General features: G+C 47.5%; 1 protein-coding gene across 1 annotated transcript in view; it reads left to right on the top strand.

Moving 5' to 3' along the window:
• LIMD1 (LIM domain containing 1) overlaps window positions 1–25,696 on the top strand; it is a 69,077-nt gene that overhangs the window by 23,988 nt on the left and 19,393 nt on the right. Inside the window, exon 2 of the mRNA XM_065886218.1 lies at window positions 12,045–12,146. Coding sequence (XP_065742290.1) covers window positions 12,045–12,146 — 102 coding nt within the window. The remainder of the gene's footprint in view (window positions 1–12,044; window positions 12,147–25,696) is intronic.

The following is a 25,696-nucleotide window of genomic DNA, read 5'->3' as shown; positions in this document are numbered from 1 at the left end:
TGGGGGGAGCAGTAACTTTGTGTGTGGGGAGGGGCTGGTTGAAGGGCTGCAGGATGCTCTGAGGAGCAATCTTCCTGTAGGTATCAGAGCGTGAGGTGGCGGATTTGCATTATATTGAAAACATTGTTTAAATCTTAAAAAAAACCTTGTTTTTGATTATGATGGTAATGTATCTTCATTTTCGAATATATGAAGAGGTTAAAGAATGACATAAAAATCCTCCCGAGCCCCTACTTCTCAGCAGTAAACATGGACGATAATTAGTGTTCTTTCGCGTGGTCATGACTTTATCTGTAAACATACTCTTTAAAAAAACAGAATAGAGAACAATGTGTCCATATGCATCGTGGTCCCCTCCCCTTTTTTCATTTAACATTGTATTGTGAACAGTTTGTGTCATAAAAGAATACTCTGGAACTGTGTTGCTCAATACATGGGATTATTTAAAATTAAATTTTAAAAATCCAATTACTTAGGTGTAACTAGCCACATTTCAAGGGCTCAGCAGCCACTTGAGCTGTCATATTGGACAATCCAGAATAGAACATTTTCATTATCACAGAAAAAGTTCTATTGGGTGGTACCGCTGTAGAGTATGATATTTTTAAGCTGTGTAGTATTTATTTATTTTGCGTTACACGGGCCTCTCACTGTTGTGGCCTCTCCCGTCGCGGAGTACAGGCTCCGGACGTGCAGGCTCAGCGGCCATGGCTCACGGGCCCAGCCACTCCGCGGAACGTGGGATCTTCCCGGACCGGGACACGAACCCGTGTCCCCTGCATCGGCAGGCGGACTCTCAACCACTGCGCCACCAGGGAAGCCCCTGTGTAGTATTTATTTAACTTTACGTCTTCATTCGGGTATTTATATTGTTTTCAATTATCCATGCTTAAGTGTTTTAATAATAGTTTGATGACTTTTTTTTTTTTTTTCCGGTACGCGGGCCTCTCACTGTTGTGGCCTCTCCCGCTGCGGAGCACAGGCTCCGGATGCGCAGGCTCAGCGGCCATGGCTCACGGGCCCAGCCGCTCCGCGGCATGTGGGATCTTCCCAGACCAGCATGTGGGATCTTCCCAGACCGGGGCACGAACCCGCGTCCCCTGCATCGGCAGGCGCACTCCCAACCACTGCGCCACCAGGGAAGCCTGACTTTTTGTTTTTTTATAACTGCTTTACTGAGATATAATTCACACGCCATAAATCCACCCTTTGATAGTGTACAAGTCAACAGCTTTTAGTATATTCACTGAGTTGTACAACCATCACCACTGTCTAATTTAGAACATCTTCATCACCCCAAAAAGAAAACCCACCCCCATTAGCAGATGCCCCCTTACCCCCTCTCCCCCAGTCCGAGGCAGCCACTCATCTGCTTACTGTCTCTGCATATCCATTTTGGGCAGCATCTTTGATTTTTTTCTTTGGGAAAAATTCTATTAAATTCTTGGATCAAATGGCGTGAAGACTTTTTAAGGCCTTCTTCTAGTTATTTATTTACTTACCGTGCCATGCCACATGCGGGATCTTAGTTCCCCGACCAGGGATCAAACCCACGCCCCCCGCAGTGGAAGCTTGGAGTCTTAACCACTGGACCGCCAGGGAAGTCCCATTTTTAAGGCTTTCAATAGGTGGTGCCACACTGCCCTCCAGGAAGGCCGTCCACATTTATGCTTCCACTAACAGTGTACGAGAATGCCCTTTTCTCTGCACCCCCTGTGACACTCACCATTGTTATTATCATTGTTTTTGTCTTTGCCGCTGAGACAGTGACGAGTGGCACCCACCTTTGCATTTGGCTCCTGGGTGGAACACCTTTTCCTGTGCTGATTGGCATATTTCTATTTCAGATTAGAGTTGAGAAAGATAACTGGGCTCTGTGCAGAGAGACTGGAGGAGGGGGAGTACGCAGGTGGGCGAGCCCAGAAGCCACAGCACAGGGTGCCCTGGAGGCTGTTGAACTCTTTCCTTCGGAGAGCGGAGAGCAGGGAATGATTCGGGCCAGAGAATGGGAGTGCGCTGGGGCAGAAGTGCCCCTGCAGGTTGTCTGGCAAGGCTAGCTAGAGCTTACGGTGGTGATTGGGAAACTGCGAGAGAAACTTCCCTTCCCACTGCAATGAAGTGAAGCCGTCGTTGGTTTTGAATAGCTTTGAGATTGAAGAAAGTAGCCTGCTGCAATGACCCCATAGCCCAGAATGGCCTTGAGTACGTCCTTTGTAGCTTGGTGAGAGTATCACCCCTTGACCTGGGAACTACAGGGTGCGTGGGAGCGAGGGCAGGCAGGGGAGGCCCGGGTGCCGGGGAGGATGTGTTTTGTTGTGTTTTCTGCATCCATGGTTCTCAGCCTTGGCCGAGCCTTAGAGTCAACTGAGGCGCTGTGGTCCCATCCCCAAATTGGAACCAGAGTCTCTGGAGGTGATGGTGGGCATCTACTTTGATTCCTTCCTTGAGAGGCAGCCCTCTGCCTGGGAGGCAGGAGCCCGGCACCCACCGCCTTCAGGGCTTTTTCCATGAGCTTATATTGTGGCTAGGAGGAAGTCTGTTGCTGAGGCCATTGGTCCAGCTCTGCCAAACGCTTGGCCCCTCTTCTAGAACCTGTTGACTCCCAGAGCTGCCCAGAGCCGCCCAGGTCCATAGGCTGCAACCTTCTGCTGAGAAAAAGCCTCGCTCAACTTGTGTGCAGACTAATTCATCCAGATCTGTCCTCTCAGCCACCCCCAACCTGACTGCATGCCCTGCCCCGGCTTCAGCCCCCTTTCAGCGTAGTACGTGGTCCACGGCTGTGTGATGCCATGTGATGTGCAGCATCCGTTCAGAGCTAAAAAGGACGCCCGCACCTCTCAGAGGCCTCCCTTCCTCACTGGGAGAGGAGTGGTCACCCGGACAAGGCCCAGGTGTGAGCTGGAGGTGCAGGGCCACTCCCATTGGCCGGCCTGATGGAATCTTTTTATTTCAAACCTTATCCTAACAATAAAAGGTGGCGACTTGGCTGTGTGTTCAGTTGAAGGAGTGCTGCACGGTCCTCAGGCTGTCTGCAGTAAGGAGGCAGGGATTCTGCTGTAGCCAAAACCTCACGCTGAGGCTGCTTTGCGGGCCTCCTTGTTTATAAATCCTGCCTTTGCAAGCCGGTAGGGAAGATGCCATGGCCCTAAACCCAATTTGTTTTTTGGCTTTGGGTGTACAGGAGATCATTGAATGCCTATTTGGGATCACTTCCTTCACATGGAACGCTGCCCAGGCTAGGCTGGGTGGTGTCTGCATTCGATCAGTTAGGCTGTGTTATTCGTTCTCAAATAATCTTCCTGGAACTGTTGCAGTGGGCCGGGACATTCCAGGAGGCAGAGTGGGCTCTGTCCCATCTCAAGTGTCGTGGTTTCCCTTTTGTCTGTTACATACTCTTGAGGTTCCACTGATACTTTTTTTGAGAAAAATTTCTCCCCGCTAAGCCGTTTGGAAACCACTGTTGTGCACCAAGAGAGTTAGGCCGGCTTGAATTAGTATATAAACAAAAGGTTTTCAAGATACTGGATTCAGGCAAGGATAGACAATGATCCTTGAGAGATGGGAAGCAAATGGGGCAGGCCCTATGATTGTCCCAGCTTACTGCCGTGAGAGAGTTTCCAGACATTGACACAAGGAGGGAGAAGGGAGAGAGAGCCTGGGAGACTCCTTGAGTTAAAAGGCTGCTGAGGGGACTTCCCTGGTGGCGCAGTGGTTAAGAATCCACCTGCCAAGGGGACACGGGTTCGAGCCCTGGCCCGGGAAGATCCCACATGCTGCGGAGCAGCTAAGCCCGTGCACCACAACTACTGAGCCTGCGCTCTAGAGCCCACAAGCCCCAACTACTGAGCCCATGAGCCACAACTGCTGAAGCCCGTGTGCCTAGAGCCCGTGCTCCACAACGAGAGAAGCCACCGCAGTGAGAAGCCTGCGCACCACACCAAAGAGTAGCCCCTGCTCGCTGCAGCTAGAGAAAGCCTGTGTGCAGCAACGAAGACCAACGTAGCCAAAAATAAATAAATATACAAGTAAATTAATTAATTAAAAAAAAAAAAGTGCTGCTGAGATCCTGGGGGAGACTAAGGCAGCTGGATTTCATAGGACCCTAGCAAAATCTTTCCAAAGCATATATCTGATAAAGGACTTGTCTCTTGAATATGTAGGAAATTCTCATAACTCAAGAAAAGGAAAAAAAAATGAGCAAAAGATTTGAACAGACACCTCACCAAAGAAGATACAGGATGGTAAATAAGCACAGCAAAAGATGCTCTGGTGCAACATCGTTAGTCACTGGAGAAATGCAAATTAAAACCACAACGAGGGGGGAATTCCCTGGCGGTCAACTGGTTAGGACTCCGCGCTTCCACTGTAGAGGGCATGAGTTCAACCCCTGGTCGGGGAACTAAGATCCTGCGTGCCATGCAGAGCAGCAGAAAAAAAAAAAACAAAAAACAGAACCAAAAACACAGTGAGGTACTACTACCTACCTATTGGAATGGACAAAATCAGGATGACTGCCATTCCAAGTACTGGCAAAGATGTGGAGAAACTGGAACTCTCATAAACTGCTGGTGGGAATGTGGGATGATAGATCTTCTTTGGGAAACAGTTTGGCAGCTTCTTCTTTTTTTAAAAAAAATATTTATTTATTTATTTTGGCTGCTCCAGGTCTTAGTTGCAGCATGCAGGATCTTTTAGTTGCGGCACTTGGACTCTTAGTTGCAGCATACAGGCTTCTTAGTTGTGGCATGCAAACTCTTAGTTGCAGCCTTCGGGATCTAGTTCCCCGACCAAGGATCGAACCCTGGCTGCCTGCATTGGGAGCTCGGAGTCTTACCCACTAGACCACCAGGGTAGTCTGGGCAGCTTTTTAAAAAGTTAAATATACACTTACCATAAGCCTGAGCCAATCCACTCCTAAGTTACCCAAGAGAAAAGGAGAAATATGTCTATACATAAACACTTGTACACAAGCAGCTTTATTTGTAACAACCCCGAGGTGGAAACCACTCATGTTCATCACCAGCTGAGTGGCTTAAAACAATGGTGGTCCCATCACACAATGGACAGCAACTCAGCAGTGAAAAGGAATGAACTCTTGGTGTATACAGAAGCTGGGTGAATCTCAGAATCATTATGCTGAGTGAAAGAAACCAGACAAAAAACGAGTACATGCTCTAGGCTCCATTTATATAACCTCTAGAAAATACAGACTGAGCTCACATTGGTGGTATAGTGGTGAGCATCGCCTTCCAAGCTGATCTCTGCTGACAGAAAGCAGAGCGGTGGTTGCCCAGGGAGGGGGCATTAGAAAAGGCGTGAGGACATGTGGAATCTTTGGGGATGGTGGGTGTGTTCACTGTCCTGATTGTGGTGATGATTTCACAGGTGTATTCAAATATCAAAAGTTATCAAATTGTACACTTTAAGTATGTGTAGTTTATTGGGTGTCACTTATACCTCATTAAAGCTGTTTGAAAAAATATCCCTCCGGCTAGAGTTTGCAGAATGGATTAGAGCGCAGTGAGTCTAACTACAGGGCAATAGTTGCATATCCTTTCCTCCCTTCTCTTCAAGTTTAATTCCTTCTTTCCCTCACTTTCCTCCTGGCTTTGGAGCTTGGATTACTATAGCAATATGTGATTGACATTTTATTGCTTTCCTCTATTGAGGAAAAGTAAGGATTTCCTTTAAAATCTTCTAACTAAGGGACCATGTGGAAAGCAAAGGGTGTCTAGGAGTCTTTTCTTCTTGTTGAGTCCTGTCTCGGAAAAACTCACTTCTGTTTCTTTGTGCTACCAGTGCTCACACTTCTGACACCAGATGTGTGGTTTTTCCCACACCAACCAATTCTCCGACACCAGCCAGGTGTCCTACAGTTCAATTCAATCGGATGCTAACTGGAGTTAGCACAGACCCCACAGGAAGGACTCAGTCCTGCAAGTCCCCCTCCCACTTTGCCAGCTATGCCTCCGACTGGCTATAAATCAGAGTTCCCCCCACCCCCTCCTTGGGTTTGATTATTTGCCTTAATGACTCACAGAACTTAGGGAAACACATTTACCAGTTTATTATAAAGGATATGATATGATGGATACAGTTTAACAGTTGGATGAAGAGATACATAGGAAAAGGTCTGGAAGGGTCCTGAGTACAGAAGCTTCTGCCTGGTGTAGTTGGGGTGTGTCACCCTCCTGGCATGTGGTTGTGTTCACCAACCTCGAAGCTCTCCGAATCCTGTACATTGAGGAGGCTTCATCATGTAGGCATGATTGATTATTAACTCATTTTCCAGCCCCTTTCCCCTCCCTGGAGGACGGAGGGGTAGGGCTGAAAGTTCCATACTTATCAGCCTGGCTTGGTCTTTCTGGTGACCAGCCCCCAACCAGGAGCCCACGCAGTGTTTCCTCATTAGAACAAAAGATGCTCATTTTCCCCAGGAAATTCCAAGGGATTTAGGAGCTCTGTGTCAGGAACTGGGGTCAAAAACCAAATATTAGCAGGAACTTGGGGCAGAGACCAATATATGTATTTCTTATTATTTCACAAGCCCGAGCCTCTGCTCGGCCCTGGCCACTTAAGCAAACTTACAGCACAGGACTTTGGGTGAGATTGGTCAGCTCACCTATCAGGAGTGGCATAGTCTGGTTTCCTGGCTCCTTGGATGACCATTCCATGAGGGCAGGGTCGGAGTGCAGTCGCGCTGCTCACCATCCTACTGCCAGCGTCTGCAGGGAGCCTGGCTCCGAGTGAATGGTGGGGAAGCACTCGTGGGGTGAATCCTTCAGCTGCAGTGTCCCTGGCAGACGGGTAGGAGGAACAGAGGGTCTGCGTGGGGGCGGCCTTGTGATGGAGGTCCCTGGCAGAAAGATGGCCTTGTGTGCGTGGGATAGGCCAGCATGGGAGGTGGGCCGGGTGGCCACCAGGAGATCTGGGGCAGGGCTGGTCTTGGGTTTGAATCCCTGAACAGGTTGTATGTTGGGGGCAGTGGGTGGTGAGTAAGGAGCTCCTTCTTTTTTGGGGGGGGGGGCGTGTGTGTTGCAGGAATAGCCACACAGCTGCCAACCAGATGGGAATAACGGTACCTTTGAGTTAGAACTTGGGCTCAGATTCCATCTTTCAAACCTCCCAGCGGTGTGACCTTCAGCGAGTTACAGCACCTTTCTAGGATTTCTAGAACGTGGCTTTGAGAAAGGGGATGCACATTCAGCATGCACTGGATGAACACTCGTAGCTCAGGCTCCAGGAGGTACGTTATTTCCTAGAATATGAGATTTACTTTGTCTTTTCTTTTTTTCCTGCCAAAGGAAGACTAGATCTATTTCTTGCCCATGAAGTACTTTTCTGTCCATTTACCACAAGCCACAGGGATGAAATATTTTCTTACCTACTTGGCTTCTTGTGGAACCTCCTCCATCCGTGACTGATGGTTTAGAGCACAAGCGGCTTCCTTCCTTGTTTTGTATCTGCGCTCGATGCTCAGAGTGGTGAGAAAGGATGTCAGCATCCCCAAGGAATGAGAGAGAGTGAGGGGGATGCTGAAGTCAGTAGGTCCCAGCCCTTGGGTTAAGAGGAAGCCAGAGAGAGTGTCACTCTGCTGACTGCAGGAGCGGAGGAAGGCCTGATGTGGAGAGATAACGCAGCAGGAAGCCCAGGGAGGCCTGGGCAGTTGTCAGTGTCCACTGGAAGATGCTGCCCACCCTGTCTCTCACTTTATGAGCTGGAGTGAGAGGTTGTCTGATTTTATTCCCCAAGCCCAGGCAAGATGAGTTCATGTCCTTGTGACCCAGGAGCATCCCTCTGACTCAGGAGATGTATTCCACCTCTCCTCACTGGCAAGCTGTCTCCAAGGGGGTCCTCTTCCCACACTCCCATGCAGACAGGTGGAAGGGCTGATCACTGCTTCAGTTGAGTCTCACTGCTTCTCTGTGCTTTGCAGCTAACATTTCTACGGGGCTTAAGCGCAGAGACCACAGTGATGGAGAGGGAAGAAGTGAGGTTGCGCTTGGGGTGGTTTTGTTCCATGTTCGTGAGCAGAATTACATTCACGTTGCTTTGAGGTTCCATCCAGGCTGCTTTGAGCGTGCTTTGGTTGCTGCCGGACAAACCAGCCGGTGTTGCTCTTTGTAAAGGTTTAGAGTCCAGTCCCAGGGCACTTGGGATGGGTGGTCTGGAAATCAACCCCAGGATCACCAAATAGTATAATTAATACCTTCTCTTTGTCCGATAGTTGCCGTTTTTCAAGAGAAAGGTCTCCCCCCGTCACCATGTTTGAATTATACCGTCAACCAGGGCTCAGTAGAGGCCCACGTTGTCTATTTCTCTATTTTTATGTGTGTTTGTTGAGGGCATAGGAGTGCACTTTGTCAGGGGCTGCAGGTGTTCAGAGATGCATAAGACTCTGTAGAAGGCATTTACAGGGGTGTGTGTACCCCAGGTACAAGGAGGTGAGGGCCAGGGCAGAGGGGAGGCGACACAGGCTGTACGTGGAGCTGCACAGAAAGTGATTCAGCTCGACAGTTCTTCACGGAACCCTTGCGGAGGCCACAGTTAAGACGTGGCCCTGTCTCTCTTTTTTTCGATTTTATTTTATGTTATGTTTCAAACATTTTTATTTATTTATTTTACTGAAGTATAGTTCATTTACAATATTGTATTAGTTTCAGGTGTACAGCGAAGTGAAAAGAATATATATATTCTTTTTCAGATTCTTTTCCATAATGTTATTACAAGATATTGAATATGCGTTCCCTGTGCTGTACAGTAAATCCTTGTTATCTATTTTATATACAGTAGTTTGTATCTGTTAATCCCATACTAATTTATCCCTCCCCCTCTTTTCCCTTCGGTAACCATAAGGTTGTTTTCTATGTCTGTGAGTCTATTTCTTTTTTGTAAATAAGTTTATTTGTATTACTTTTCAGATTTCACATATAATAATGTCTTTGTCTGACTTACTTCACATAATATGATAATCTCTAGGTCCATCCACGTTGCTGCAAATGGCATTAGTTCATTCCTTTTATGGCTGAGTAATATTCCATTGTGTACCTATATACACCACATCTTCTTTATCCATTCATCTGTTGAAGCACTTGGGTCGCTTCCATATCTTGGCTATTGTACATATTACCGCTATGAACATCGGGGTGCATGTATCTTTTCAAATAAGCGTTTTTGTCTTTTCTGGATACATGCCCAGGAGTGGGATTATTGGATCATATGGTAGTTCTAGTTTTAGTTTCTTAAGGAACCACCAGACTGTTTTCCATAATGGCTACACCAGTTTACATCGATGTGGCCCCTATCTTGAAGGTGCTCCCAATTCACTAGGAGAGGCAGGCAGTGCCCAGGTAACCAGTAACCTGCCACAGCACAGTAGGTGCCGTGTCCAGTGCTGGGCACACCAACCCCATTGCTTCCATGTCCACACACACGCCTAAATGCCAGAGGCCCCGCCTGGCCCACTTGGGCCACCTGCTTCATTGGCCGGCCGCCAGCACCACTGGTTTCTAGAGTGATAAGCCTGCTGCAGCAGGTTTACAGAGGAGTGGTACTGGCAGAACCCTGCCGTCTTCACTCTTCCCTGCTAGCTGGACACAGCTCTGATTGTGCCAGCAAAGGAATGCAGTTTGCCCAGAACGGATGTATTTCTTGACTTAAGAGCAGCCTCAGTTGTATGTGAAATAATCAGACAAAAACAAATGCTGATGCCTCTGAGTTCCTCGATGTTTTCAATTTCATCATGCTGTTTGCTAGGTACAGAAATACCAGCTGTCCAGTAGTTTCATCCTGCATATGTGTGGGCGTGTGCGTGCATGCGTACCCACACACAAAGGTGATTTCATAGCCAGTAGGAAAGGGCGGAAGAGAAGGGCCTTGGGGAACTTGCTGGGGTGTTGGAAACATTCCATATCTTGATCTGGGTTTACATCACATAGGTTACTTGTCAAAACTCATTGGATGATAGACTCATAATTTGTGCATTTCACTGTTTGAATTTTATCTTGGAAAAATAACGGTAAGCAAATAATGGACTCATTAATGACATGCTGACATGCAGGCTGAAGTGTTCAGGGTGAAGTGGACTGCTGTCTGCATCTTACTGTGAAAGGTATCACAAATAAGATGGATGGTTGGATCGATTAGGGGATGGGCAGCAAAATGCTAACAATTGTAGAATTGAGGTGGTGGGCATATGGGTGTTCCCTGTATGATTCTTCCCATTTTTCTGCATGCTTGAAAGTTTTCATAATAAAATGTTAAAGCAGAAGAACTACAAATACCCACCACTTGTGATCCCTAGAACTTTCCATAAGCGAATTCCCCCAAGAGCCAGTTTTCTCGGCTGACCCAGTACTGTTCCTACAGACGGCATCACCTGCTTCCTAAGGGAGTGTTGGTGAAGCGACGTGAGGGCCCTGGGCTTAGTGTGTTCTCTGTGCACCTGGCGTGGTTGGTGTGGGTGTGTTTCATGAAGGATGTGTTAGCTTGGACTTCCTTTGAAGGTGATGCAGTCTATCAACTTGAAATGATAAGAACTCTGAAACACAGGGCTTTCTGCCCTGTAGGCAGAATGTGGCTGGGGATTTGCAGCCTTGAGAACAGCCTGACAGATGGGAACCAGAGCTAGAAAAGGCTGGCTGAGCCCCTGACCAAGGACATGAGCTGGCTACCCTGATGGATGCTGGGGGACCTTTTTACGTATATTTAAATTTTTGAAAAATTAGTTATATATATTTTATATATAAAGTGTATAGAGATGTATAATTGATTTTTCAAAAATTTTAACATTATACAGTATATTTAAACAGATCCAGGGGAATTCCCTGGCAGTCCAGTGGTTAGGACTCGATGCTTTCAGTGCCATGGGCCCGGGTTCAATCCCTGGTTAGGGAACTAAGATCCCACAAGCCACTCGGCACGGCCAAAAAATTAAAAATTTTTTAAAATTAAAAAAAACAGATCCAAACACTTTTTGAGACTAGACTTTTTTCAGCTATAACAATGCCTGCCCTTGTAAGTTTTTTTTTTAATACAGAAGATGGAGAGAAGTAAAACCAGCCATAATTTTATAGTTTTGGTATATTTCCTTCTTGAATCTTTTTTTAAAAATTTCATGCATTATTTACATAATTGTGATCTTTTTCATTTGACTATAATGGGGGAGTTCTTTGGAAGGGAGATTCCAACACCTCCTTTTATGTGGACTGGCCCACATAAGGGACCATATAAAGGAACCGAAGAGTGGGCATAGGGCACAGACAGGGGAGCCCCGAGCAAAGGCAAGGAGCTGAGACCCAGTGGCCAGGGGCAGGCGCAGGGCAAAGCACTGGGCTTGCAGTCTGAGAGACCTGGGGCTTGGGGGCCTGATCACTCGTTGTAAAAAGTGAGGTTAGTAAATCCCCGTTGGTGGTTCCCATTGTAAATTAAAGGAAATAATTTGTTTGAAGTTGCCCAACCTGTGTTTTTGGCATATTGTAATCCTGGTGCAGCATTTGGACATTGTCTTATAACGGTGGGAGGCTTTGAAAACTTTGGGCAACGGAGGAGATGGAAGAAGTGGAGGTATTCTTAACATTAGCACACTGGTGTGGAGCGGGCCTGAACACGAACCTGGGGCCTGATTCCTGCAGTGGAAAGAACTGATAGTTGAAAGGCTGACGGAGGGAGACAGCATGAGAGAAAGACATTGCAAAGGAGTAAGCCTCCGGATTTGGTGATGGGCTGGTTAGGGGAAGGGGTGGGTATCTTGCTTTGTCCTTTGGCTTTTTTTTTTTTTGCGGTACACGGACCTCTCACTGTTGTGGCCTCTCCCGTTGCGGAGCACAGGCTCCAGACGCACAGGCTCAGCAGCCATGGCTCACGGGCCTAGCCGCTCTGCAGCATGTGGGATCTTCCCAGACCGGGGCACGAACCCGTGTCCCCTGCACCGGCAGGCGGACTCTCAACCACTGCGCCACCAGGGAAGCCCTGTCCATTGGCTTTTTATCACTCACTTTACACTGTTTCCCTCCTGACTCACTGCCGTGTTCTTTCCCTTGCAGGAGCCTGTGTGAAATGCAGCAAGGGGGTGTTTGGGGCCGGCCAGGCCTGCCAGGCCATGGGGAACCTCTACCACGACGCGTGCTTCACCTGTGCGGCCTGCAGTAAGTGTGTGTGTGTGTGTGTGTGTGTGTGTGTGTGTGTATGCGTGTGTTGAGGGACAGGGTAAGGAACACAGGGAACCAGGAAGGGAGGAGACGGAAGAGCATCCTTCCTGGAGACACTTGGCCCATGTCCCTCCATGGTCCTATGGGAAGGCAGGACAGTGTCCTCTAGAACAGGGTTTTGTACCACCAACACAAGGCCCATCAGGGTAAGCTGACTTATGACAGAGTACCAGGGTTTGCCTGGGGCCCACTCTGGTGGTAGTGGAGCAATCCCTAATAACATCAGGTTTGTAATGCATATCAGAGGTCTCAGAAGAGTTGGGAGGAAAGCGCTGGGATTCACCATTGTCTGCCCTGTTGTCAGTTTTCTCCGCCACTGTGGAGACCAGTCAGTCAGTTACCCCTGTGTGAAGTAGGGTCCTTTCACAACTCTTTGGCCCCGATCTTTCATTTGGAGGCTGCTGTTCATTGTGAAGTGTGAGCGTGTGCGTGAATGCCTGTGTGTATGCATGCCACACACGTATCGATGCCTCTTAGCAAACACCTCTGGGCATCTTCGTACTGCATTATGGGCATTGTGCCTAAAGCAGCAAACCAGGAAACTAGGCCTGCACTCAGCTCAGCAAACTGCTCATTGAACCGATGCCGTCCACAGTGGAAGATTCTAACACATTGCAGGCTGTTTGCCAAGTCTGACGGAGCCATGAATTGTGCTTTTTTCACGGTCTCTACCAAAGATTAATTTTGAGGAGCATTTTTGAAAAATGTCCCACTGACATCTCCACTTCTACACCAAGGCTGGCAGCTGTCTATTAAAAGGAAACATTACAACAAAGCCAAAGAGAGTCCGGGACCAGGGGGTCTTATCGTCTGGCCCAGCGGTCCTCAGTCCTGGCAGTTCATTAGAATCATGGGAGGGTCGGGGGGAGAGATTTTAAAAGCCAGTGATGGACTTCCCTGGTGGCACAGTGGTTAAGAATCCGCCTGCCAGCGCAGTGGACACGGGTTCGAGCCCTGGTCTGGGAAGATCCTGCATGCCGCAGAACATCTAAGCCCGTGCGCCACAACTACTGAGCCTGTGCTCTAGAGCTCGTGAGCCACAACTACTGAGCCCGTGTGCCATAACTGGTGAAGACCGCGTGCCTAGAGTCCGTGCTCCACAATCAGAGAAGCCACCGCAATGGGAAGCCCGTGCACCGCAACGAAGAGTAGCCCCCGCTGTCCGTAACTAGAGAAAAGCCCACGCACAGCAATGAAGATCCAATGCAGCCAAAAAAAAAAAAAAAAAAAAAGCCAGTGATGCCCCAGCCCCACCCTGACCAGCAGAATCAGAAGCTCTAGGGGTGAGGTTTCTAGAGTGGGGCACATGTATTGTTTCTAAGCTCCTCCGGTGACTCCCAGGTGTGGCCAGAACCGAGTACCTGGGATTAGTGCCAAGCTTCTCATTTTAGAAGCCTCCGGAGACGGAAAGAGGAGGGACTTTCTCGGCTGGTTTGTGGCACAGCCCTCAAGAGCCCTCTGGTTCCCAGTCTGAAGTTCACCAGGTGGGCATGGGCCTGCCATGCCTTGGTGGCACAGGCATATGCCCAGTTCCAAACCTTAGGCTTCATCCTCACCGTGGTTTCCCATAAAACACATGCCTAAGAGTTTCCGCCTTGATCGTTGCTCACCTTTGTAGGGAAAATTGTGAAAGACTTTGAGATGGATCACACCGTCTCCCGAGCGTCCGCAGTGGAAATGTAGGAGTTTTCTGGTTATTGGATTCCCTGGGTCTCTGGGCCTTTCCTTGCCTTTGAGCTGTGTTACACTCTGTAAGTTGCAGAGTCTTGACGGCAAGGCCCGTGATTCCTGTCCACGGCAACGCAAACCGCGTCTGGCAGAGATTGACCAGTTTTGCACCCATGAAGCAAATTTACTTCAGCATTTCTGATGGCCTGCATGTGGATGGTTCTTTGCTGTCTCCCAGTTGTAACATCTTATTGGTCTCTTATTCAATGATGAATTAAATAAAATCTTTGACCTGTGTTTGCGTTTTATCTGTAAAGAGTTGTGATCACACCTTCTTTTAAAAATTATCTTTGACTTTTGGCTCCTGTAACTGTTTCTTAATATTTGCTCTACCTTTCAGGAAAAAAGAAAATAAATATTGAGTAGAGGCTGTTTTTATATCTCAAGCAATTACCATTTGAGCTAGAAAGTTGTTGGGGGGCAAAAACTACTGGTGAGTCTGTTGATTCCACCAGTGGCTGCTTGGCTAGCTGGCAGTTCCTTAATGGGCTGAGTTTATTGTCAAATTATGACAAACACAAACACTCAGGAAGACAGCTGCTTTGGGATTTTGCTTGTTCTAGCATTTAAGGCCCTTGTGGTCTGCTCTGTGTTTTATTGCTTCCTACTTCCTTATCACAGTGAGACAATTTGTCTCTTCCCCATTCACTCCCTGGAACCTCCTTTCCCCCCTCACTTCGTGCATTTAAATTCTGTCCAGCTTTTAGGACCCAGCTCCAATGCCTCCTCTTCCAGGAAGCCTTCCTTGTTCCCCAAGCAGGAAAGAACCGTTTCTCCTGAACTAGGCATGCCCTGCCTTCTCGCATAAACAGTGAACCACTGTCTGTGATTCTGGTGCTACCAGCAAACCAGGGCCTAGAGCAGACTTGCTGAAGGAAGGTCTGAGTTCCATCAGAAAGTGAGTGTGGTGGCATTCCTGTTGTGGGTAAGCATACAGCTTCCTCCCCACTCACAGGGAGCAGTTGGAGATCCAGGCACGTGTCTGAGCAGCTTCTCATGGACGCCAGAAGTGACTTGCCTTTGTTCAGTTAACTTACTGCTGCCAGTAACTGCTTTCAGCAGAAGGAGGTGCCAGGGTGGCCCACGTCCTGCCTCTGTGAGTCCTCAAGGATGTCTGCATGAGCCTCGGCACATGGACACAGCACAGTGGGGGCCGGGCTCTCATCCAGTCCGTCCCCTCCTTTGTTGGGGAAGAGAAAATTGGGGTCAGAGAGGGAAAGAGACTTCTCAAGGTCAAAAACCGAGCAGTTGAGCTGAATCCATGGCTCCTGAATCCAGATTAGGTTGGCCTTGCACATCTGTTTGTCTGGTTGGTTACAGTGTGTGTGAGAGCGTACTGTATATATGTGTGTGTGTGTGTTTTCCCATTTCATTTATGAGAATAATCTAGCTTGAAACACCGTCAAGATGTATTTCTGTAGGTACACGCACGTGCACACACACCGGCACGTGTACACACTTACTACTTGGGTCTTATTGATACTTGATTAAAGCATAATATCGGGATCTTATTGAGAGCTCACATGCACTTACAAGGCCAGGCCAAGGCCCGACTGATTTGATCAGTAAAGGTAAAACAAGCTACTTCTAGGTTCAGACAATTTTCCCTTGTGTAGCAAAAAGGACATGGCCGAGGGGTCCTTTGTCCCTGTCCCACACCCAGGGGAAGGGACACGACTGACATGGCCGATGACTTGTAGTTAGGGATGTTAAGGGAGTCAATCGTCCCTGAACACGGCTAAGTCGTCATGAGTCAGCAGCTCCCTTCATTCAGAGGGGTGGGGCAGGGAGCCCTCACCTCATCGGAGGTGAGAGACTGTCTCGTGTCCCAGAGACAGCCCTAGAGCAGTTCCTCACAAGCCGCTCGTCCTTTGTCCCGGCAGGATCCCAAGGTGTTTCACACGCCCAGACAAACCTCTGACTCCGGATGGTGCAAGTTCTCCCGGGCACCTCGGCCAATTCCCCATCTGCCAACAGGCAACAATGTTTAGTTCATTTTTAGTTGTGGGAACGACATGACAGCCACAAAAAATTTTAAAGACAGTAACCTGGTTTGTTATCATTCTAGAACAGGTATTTGCACTAATATTTTTCCCTTCGAGATTTTGTCCAGATTTATACACATTTTTTAGAGTTGTGATCATAGAGTGTAAACCGGTATTGTATCCTTTTTGATTTAATATTGTGTCATAAATTCACCCTAGTTTGTAGTCTTCTTCATAATAATCATTTTAACAGTTACATAGCTGTCAACTCAGCCGTTCCTCGGTTTGATGGCAGGGAGCGAGTGTCTCCGTGTCTCGGGTTTGTTGGTTATTACACGTGGCCCCAGTGAATGTCTTTGTGCCTGCGTGCTTTTCTCCCTCTGCTGAGTTGTTTCCTTGGTGCTTTTCTCCCTCTGCTGAGTTGTTTCCTTGGTGTTCGTTCCCAGAAGCAAGCATTCAGGGCACGATGCATGGGCGTTTATGTGGTTTGTTAAAGTTCTTTTTTGACATGCTCCTCCCTCGGCAGCGGGTGTGTTTGGTTGCCATGGAGATGTGTGCTGTGGGTCTCCGTCTCCCACCTCGGCTCTGCCCACCCAAGGTGGCCAGGCCCCCCGACTGGATGCTCTCAGGAGCTGTTGGCACAGCATGGGTGGGGGGAGGGTAGGCCTGGCCTTGGCCAGCAGCCATGTGCCATGTGTCTGGACACCATGTGTCAAGTGGCCTGAATGAGGAGAAGCTGGCGCCTGTCTGTGGCTCGAGAGAGGCGGAACAAGAAGGAAGAAAAAGGGTGCTGGACTTGGGGGGTCTAGTGACGTCTCCTCGGCACCTTCCAGGATAGACTATGAGGCAGAGGGAGGCCAGGCTCTGTGTCCTCACCCCAGGCCGTTTTAGGCCCAGAAAGTAAGATTTTGTTCATTTTGTAAAGACTAAATAAATTCCATCCTGGAGGCATGGGGAAACCAGTTTGCCATGTTCACGGCCCCTACTGCTTTTTAGCTGTGTGAGTTGGAAAACGATGGACGAGATATGACATGCTCCTCCCCAGAAGCCGATAGACCACAGGGTGCCCTGGTCTTTGGGGTAGGGCTTGGGGGGCAGGCAGTCCTGAGGCGGATGGGGATTATGCCCAGCACAGGCCTGAGCTCAGAGGAAGGCAGCTGGGGGCCGGATGGGGTCCACTGACAGAACAGGGCTGGGATGTGCAGGTCATGGCCAGAACAGGTGACTCTTGAGTGTTGTGACCTAGTGTTTATGTGCCTGAGTTGGTGGTGCACTTAGGGAAAAAACACAACAAAAATAAGGATATATGCCACTGCCCATCCCACCTTCCCAAAACCAAACATCCATGCCTGTTAAAGGTTGTGAAGGGATTTTATAGTGAAATCTCACACATTTATTTAGACCCCATCTGGGAAAGTCTGTCTAACAGAGTTAGTGAAATCCTGCATCCAGAACACCAGAAAGTGCCATTTCATTCCGTCAGGTAAACGAAGCAACTAGAAATAAGCCCAGAGCTGTGGGACGGAGATTCTTAGTGAGTAAATCAGTGATTGGTGATTCATCCATCAGTAAGTTCACATCTGAAGTGCGGCAGGGTTCTTGGTGGTTGTTTTGTTTCTCTTACCAAGTCTAAGCACTGCCTCTGAAATCATGTTAACCTTTTTCATGGACTTTGTATATGCCTCCTCACCAGCCCAGCCTTTGGAGATGCCCAGATTCTGAAATAGTTGAGCCTGAGCTAGGGAGGTCTCCCTTTAATTCATGGCAGGCACGCTTTCTTAAGAGTCATCTCAATATTTGTAAGTAATTCGCAGGTGAGCTTTCTAGCTTACTTTCGGCCTGACCCTGCCCTGATCCTCTCACTCACAGTAGCTCACTAAATCCTTATTAACAGCCCAGTGAGTTCAGCATTGTTATTACTCTCATTTCACAGACGAGCAGAGGCTTGGAGAGTTTCGTTTGCTTGTGGTTGGTTATATCGATGTTAAATAGCCTGGTTGGCACTTGAACCAAGGACCGTGTGGACCCACAGCCCTTGCTTGCAGCCACCGTATCAAATTAGCTTTGCTTAGAGAGACACTGGATCTTGCCATGACATCTCAGGTTCATCTCTGCCTGGGGGCTGTGTGACAGCAAAGGTTGGGTTTGGGGATACTTTTGACTTGTGAATGCAGAAGAGTGGCCTTGTACTTGGAATAGGGGAGCTAGAATTCAGTAGTGGGTGGGATGTACCCGTAGGAGAGAAGTGGATTAAGGGCTTTGATTAGAGGTCTGTTCCTTTTTAAGGGCTTTGATCCCTGAATTTCTGAGCTGTTGAGTCATCCCAGTAGTCCTCATCAGATTCGGCATTTGTGTGCGAGCTGAATGAGTCAGCTGGATCTAGGGAAAAAGCTGAATGAAGATCAAGAAAGTGAGAAAGGGACAGTGGGCAGATACAAAGGAAATCAGCGGGTGAGGGTGAAATCAGGACACGACCAAAACAGACGGAGCTGGGCAAAGGGCTGTGCAGGTTGGAGGAGAGCAGAGGGGTGGCTTTTACTTGACGTGTCATCAGACGGTCACTTGTCCCTCTCCAGCAAACCCAGTTCTGCTACGTGCACCAGCATTGGGACCAGACTTGGTTTCCCAGGTCAGACTCTGTCGATGCAGTGAGAAGCCATGATGTCCCCGACAGTGAGAGAACATCAGCTTCTTCGTGCCTGTGACACTAAAGGAGTCTCTGGAATTTTTAAGCTATGTTGTGAGGGTAACTCCAGCGTGACCTGTGTCATTAATTGCCACACCTGCATTCCAAACACTTTTCTTATATTTGCACATGGATAGTTTGGGTGGAAATCTGCACCCTTCCCTCCAATAATCCCAGACCAACGGTGAGACTTGGTGGTACCCAGTGTGTGCTCAACTCTAAGAGCAGAATGGAGGGTGCTCTGACACGACGGGGCTCATCACACCCTGATAAGCACATGACGTTACACTGGGTGCCTCATCTCAGACCCAGAACCCTGGATTTAGGGAGTGAGGTCTTTTACAGAAAACTGAGCTTTATTCTGGCACCACAGTTACTGCTTGGGCCTCCTTTGTGCCCTCATCTTGCTAAGGGCATCTCTTCTCTGTTAAATGTTCTGTCTCTCAAACGTTCTCTTAAACTTCTGTCCCCACCTCTGGCCCTGTGATGGTTAATTTTATGTGTCAACTTGACTGGGCCATGGGGTGCCCAGATTTTGGTCTAACATTATTCTGGGCGTCTGTGAAGGTTTCTTGATGGAGTAACAATTGGTAGACTGAGTAAAGCTCTCCCTTACGTGGGTGGTCCTTACCCGATCAGTTTTGTTCAATAGAACAAAAAGGTGGATGCTTCTGGAGTAAGGGGACTTCCTCCTGCCTGACTGCCTTGAACAGGGACACCCGTTGTTTCCTGCCTTTGGACTGGAGCTACATCATCACTGTCCTGGGTCTCCAGCCTGTTGACTGCAGATCTTGGGACTTGTCAATCCCCATAATCATGGGAGCCAATTCCTTACAGCCCATCAACCTCCCTCCCTCTCTCTCTCTTCCTCCTATGCCTTCCCCGTATATATACTGACAGTTTCGTCTGCACCCAGGCTTTCTATCAGTGCTCTGATGCCTCTGACACGGGTTGTACGATGAGCCACTGTTTGCAGAATATTTGCTTGGTCATCTCACGCCCCTCATTTGCACAAGAGGAAGTGGAGCCCCAGAGCGGTTGCATAGCTGGTCTGTGGGGGACTGGGGTCCCGAGTCAGGTCCAGGTGGCTCCACAGTCTTATGTTTTTGCCATCTCTCCGGTCCTCACCCTTTACCAAACACCAGCCCCAGTCCCGAGAAGCTTGTTCCACCTGCAGACATCCTGATTCCTGAAGTCTACAGAGCAGAGGCCCGCGCGTGCATGACGAGCATCCCAGGGGGGTCCGATGCAGTCAGCTGGGATCTTGTCTGTGGCCATGTGACTGGCCTCACCCCCACCCACTTACCTTCATTTGTCCCCCAGCTCCCTGGCTGCTTTTCTGAGCTCTAGACGTGCACCGTCCAGTAGGGTAGCCACGGCTGCATGTGACTTTTGAGTGCTTGAAACGTGGCTAGTGTGACTGAGGAGTTGACATTTTTATTTCATTTTAATTAATTCAGTTTAAATTGAAATAGCCACACGTGGCTAGTGGCTACCATATTGGACATTGTAGGTAAAGTCTCTACTCCTAAGCCATAGTTCACTTATTAATAAGAAACAATCAGTAAGTTTATTGTTTTTACTTTATGCGTCACAAAGGCAATATAGTCACATTGTAAAAAAAATACATGTGGAAGAAGAAAATCACCGATAACCCCAAACCAAACCAAAACAAAACAAAATAATGTTGGCTATACCCACATGGACATCATTTTTGCCAGGTTGTCATCACAGTACTTGCTTTTATGTTCTGTTTGTTCCATTTAGAAGTACGTCATATGCTTCTTCCTCATTGCTCTGTGGTCTTCTGTTGACTTGATGACTCACAGCCAATGCAATCTTCCTGCCAGTTAAAGTTTAAAGGGGACGAGAATCCTTATTACCACATGAGCCAGGCGTGGATCCTGTGATCAGGTTTTCAAGGACCAGATGCACCTCCGGGGCACTGAGCAGCCTGGGAGTCTGGCAAATCCATTGCCAGGACAGACCGTGCAAGCAGCAGCCCCTGCAGTGTCCACTGTTGGTGGGTTTGCAAGCCAGCGGGGGCCCGGGGGCCCCACTGGGGGAAGACCCTCTCTGTTCCTCCTGTGGATCACTGCTGTCCCTCCTGACTGCCTCAGGTCCTGTTTGCTGCCCTGCCCACCTCCATCCACACAGTTGGCCTTTGAGCACAGCTGTGAGGAGACCACTCCCCTGCTCTGAGGCCTCAGCCACTTCTTCTCATAACATCATAGTCCGATTCCTTTACTTGACATTGAACACATTCCTTCCCTTTCTTGTCTGCTCTCTTGCCACTGTCTCCTCCACCCTGTGGCCTTCGGAACCTCCGGCCACACTAAACATCACCCACCCTTTCCTACCCCTGTCTTGTCGCCCTCACACTTCATCCCACCAGGTACGCATCACTGTCCAAGCGATGTCCTCCATTGTGATCTCTGCTGTGGCTCCTCTGATGCGGGTTTCATACACACCTTGTTCATTTACCTGTCTTGTGGTGTTTTGAATTATGATTAGATTGAAACTGTTGGCAGGGGTCTATGCCTCCCCCTCTGTGGTCAGTTTTGTGAGAACGGGGACAGTGTTTAACTGACCTTGATTTACCCTTGATCTGCCATCTTTAGTATAATGCAGGGCACACAGTTAGCACTCAGGAAATGCTGGAGGGCACAAAGGTGGCATTATCCATTACCCTGTACCCATAAGCTTTCACTCCCCATTCCCCATCCCTCTTTTTCTAGCCCTAAGCAAGCACTCCTGTATAGATTTGTGTACTCGGGATGTTTCATATAAATAGAGTCATATATATGTGGTCTTTTGTAACTAGCTTCTTTTACTTAGCGTAATGTGATCCAGAGTCATCCACGTTGTAGTGTGTATCAGAACTTCCTTCCTTTTATATTTATTTATTAAAATATTTATTCATGTATTTATTTATTTTTGTCTGCGTTGGGTCTTCATTGCTGTGCGTGGGCTTTCCCTCGTTGCGGTGAGTGGGGGCTGCTCTTCGTTGAGGTGCATGGGCTTCTCATTGCCGTGGCTTCTTTTTGTTTTGTTTTGTTGCGGAGCACGGGCTCTAGGCGCGCGGGCTTCAGTAGTTGCAGCATGCGTGCTCAGTAGTTGTGGCTCGTGGGCTCTGGAGTGCAGGCTCAGTAGCTGTGGCGCACAAGCTTAGTTGCTCCGCGGCATGTGGGATCTTCCTGGACCAGGGATTAAACCCATGTCCCCTACATTGGCAGGCGGATTCTTAACCAGTGCGCCACCGGGGAAGTCCCTCCGTTCCTTTTTATGGCTGAATAATAATCCATCGTATGGATAGACCACATTTTATTCATCCATTCATCAGTCAGTGGACACTCGTTTCCACTTTTTGGCCGTTATAAATAAGGCTGCTATGAAGATTCCTGTGCATGTTTCTGTGTGGACATATTTTTTCAGTTCTTTAGGATAGATATCTAGGAGTGGAATTGCTGTGTCGTATGGTAACTCTATGTTTAACTTTTTTGAGGCACTGTTTTGCAAAACGGCTGTACCATTTTACATTCCCACCAGCAGTGTATGAGGGTTCCAGTACCTCCACATTCTTGCCAGTACTTGTGATTGTCTGACTTTGATTCTAACCATCCTAGTGAGCGTGAAGTTGAATCTCAGTGTGGTTTTGATTTGCATTTCCCTGATGACTGATATGGAGCATCTTTTCATGGCCTATTTGTATGTCTTATTTGGAGAAATGTCTATTCAGATCCCTTACCCTTTTTTTTTCTGGCTGCACCGAATGGCATGTGGGAACTCAGTTCCCCGATCAGGGATTGAACCTGCGCCCTCTGCATTGGAAGCTCGGAGTCTTACCCACTGGACTCTCAGGGAAGGTCCCCCCTTAGCCATTTTTAATTGGGTTATTTGTCTTTTTATTATTGAGATCTAATGGTTCTTTATATGTTCTACATGTAGATATCCTGTTAGATATATAATTTACCAATGTTTTCTGTTATTCTGTGCACTGTTGTTTCACTTTCCTGATGTTATTATTTGCAGCACAGAAGTTTTAAATTTTGATATAGTCTGATCTATCTGTTTTTTCTTTTGTTTCTTGTGGTTTTGGTGCTTTATCTCAGAAAACATAGACCTACCAAACGTCACAAAGATTCATGCCCTGAGAGCTATAGTTTTTAGCTCTTAGGTTGAGCTCTTGGATCTATTTTGATTTGTATGTGGTTTGGGGTAGAATTTCAGGTTCATTCTCTGGCGTGTGGATAGCCAGTTTTCCCAGCCCCGTCTGTTGAAAAGGCCGTTCTTTCTCAATTGGATTGTTGTGGCAAATTCGTCAAAAATTTATTGACCCTAAAATGTAAGGGTTTACTTCCGGTCTCTCAGTTTTCTTCCATTGCTGTAGTCAATTATCTTTTAAAGAGATTTAACTAATGAGAACAAAATCTTATTTTTCCATGCAGTTACTGTTTCTAGTCTTCTTCATTCCTTTGTTTAAATCCAGATTTTCATCTGGTACCATTTTCTTTCTCCTTAAAAGACTTCCTTTAGGGCTTCCCTGGTGGCGCAGTGGTTGAGAGTCCGCCTGCCGATGCAGGGGACATGGGTTCGTGCCCCGGTCCGGGAAGATCCCACATGTCGCGGAGCGGCTGGGCCCATGAGCCATGGCCGCTGAGCCTGCGCGTCCGGAGCCTGTGCTCCGCAACGGGAGAGGCCACAACAGTGAGAGGCCCGTGTATCACAAAAAAAAAAAAAAAAAGACTTCCTTTAACATTTTTTTTTTTTCCTTTGGTAATGCAGATCTGCCCGTGCAGAATTGTTTCAGCTTTTGAATGTCTGAATTCAGCCGTACTTCACTTTGGTTTTAAAAGATATTTTTTCCTGTGTGTGGAATTCTAGGTCGATAGTTCTTTCATTTTTAAAAAATGTTGTTTCACTGTTTTCTTGCTTGCTTTGTTTTCAATCAGAAATCCAGTGCCATCTTTATCTCTTTGTATGTAACATGTCTTTTTCCTCTTAGATTTTCCCTTTATCATTGATTTTGAGAAGTTTGATCATGATGTCCCTTGGTACACTTTTCATGTTTCTTGTGCTTGGGGTTTGTTGAGCTTTTTGGATCTGTTAGTGTATGGTCTTCATCAAATCTGGAATATTTTTGGCCATTATTTCTTCAAATTTCCTGCCACGCCCTCCTTTCCCCTTCAGGGACTCCAGTGGCCCCTTGGTTCGGCATCTTGAAGTTGTCCCATGGCTCACTTTAATGGTCTTTTCTTTCTTTCTTTTTTAAAAAATTTAACTGGAGTATAGTTGATTTACAATGTTGTGTTAGTTTCAGGTGTACAGCATAGTGATTCAGTTATACATATACACATATTCGTTCTTTTTCGGATTCTTTTCCCGTATAGGTTGTTACAGAGTGTTAAGTAGAGTTCCCTGTGCTGTATGGTGGTTTCTTGTTGATCATCTATCTTATATATAGTAGTGTGTGTATGTTAATTCTAACCTCCTAATTTATCTCCCCCCCACATTAATGGTCTTTTTGTTTTTTAGATTCTTTTCCTCTCTGTTGCATTTTGGACAGTTTCTATTGCTATGCTTTTAACGTCATAGATGTTTTCTCCTGCAATGTGTAATCTGCTTTTAATCCCATTCAGTGTATCTTTCATCTGACATTTTAGTTGTCATCTCTAGCAGTTGAATTTGGGCCTCTTAAAAATATCTTCTGTGTCACTGTTTAACTTTTGGAGCATATGGAATAGAATAACAATAACTCGTCCTTCTTTACTAATGCTAATGTCTGTGTCAGATCTGGGTTGATTTCCATAGATTGATTATTTTCTCCATTATGGGTTGTGTTTTCTTGCCTCTTTACATGCTTGATCATCTTTGATTGGATGCCACACATTGCGAATCATACCTTGTTGAGTCCTAGATATTTTTACATTCCATTAAATCTTCTTGAGCATTAAATCTTCTGGGGTGCAGATAACTTATTTAGAAACAGTAATCCTTTCCACTGTGGTTTTTATGATTTGCTAAGTGAGTTTAGAGCAGAGCTCAGTCTAGGGGTAATTATGCCCCACTCCCAGGGCAAAACCTTTCTGAGTATTTTACTCAGTGTTGCGTGGATTATTATGTGTTTTCCTAGTCTGTCTGGTGGGAATAGACCGTTTCCGGCCCTTGTGCACACCAGGCACTGTTCTCTCTCATCCTTTCGGACGTCTTTTACCCCCAGCAGTGGTTATTTTCTTCACAGGCATGTGCTGATCCGTGCTCTGCTAAATCCTCAGAGGAGACCCTCTTCGAATCTCCAGGATTTTTTCTCTGTGCAGCGTTCTTTCCTCTGACTCAGATAATGATGGTCTGGAATAGTGGGCATGGAAAACTAAGGAAAAAAAAAGACTGGGGAGTGGCTAGTGAGAAGAGGATTGCAGTGAGGAGTGGGCTACTCAGAGTGTGGTCCTCAACCAGTGCTGGCCAGTAAGGACAGAAGCACAGAAATTGAGGCTTTTCATAACACTCTCAACAGAAACTGGAAACTTCCATAACAATTTGACAGAGCATGTTGAGGCTTGGATTTCATATGTTTCATTTTCCCACATTATTGTATTTTACGAGAAAATAAGTCTGACAGGTGGAAATTAAAAACAAAACCCCCAAGACCTGGCCCTTTACCACAGAAAAACTGAGAAGGGAACAGTGACTTGGAGGATTTGGACAAAGAGGGAGATGGAAGTGGATGTGACTTTTAGTTTCAATAATTGAGGGTTTTTGGGCTTCCCTGGTGGCGCAGTGGTTGAGAGTCCGCCTGCCGATGCAGGGGACACGGGTTCGTACCCCGGTCCGGGAGGATCCCACATGCCGCAGAGCGGCTGGGCCCGTGAGCCATGGCCGCTGAGCCTGTGCATCCGGAGTCTGTGCTCCGCAACGGGTGAGGCCACGGCAGTGGGAGGCCCGCGTACCGCAAAAAAAAAAAAAAAATACTTGAAGGTTTTTGAAGGGATCCTGGCAACGGTGCCTTGCGTCACATGCTTAGCATGAGCCGGTGCTGTGCTGGGCCCCACTGTGATCCCTGATTTTGTCCTCTCCTCAGCACCCTCTTT

The sequence above is a fragment of the Phocoena phocoena genome, chromosome 10 (genome assembly GCF_963924675.1).
Source record: "Phocoena phocoena chromosome 10, mPhoPho1.1, whole genome shotgun sequence".
Taxonomy (NCBI): domain Eukaryota; kingdom Metazoa; phylum Chordata; class Mammalia; order Artiodactyla; family Phocoenidae; genus Phocoena; species Phocoena phocoena.
This window is presented reverse-complemented; position numbering and strand designations above follow the sequence as displayed.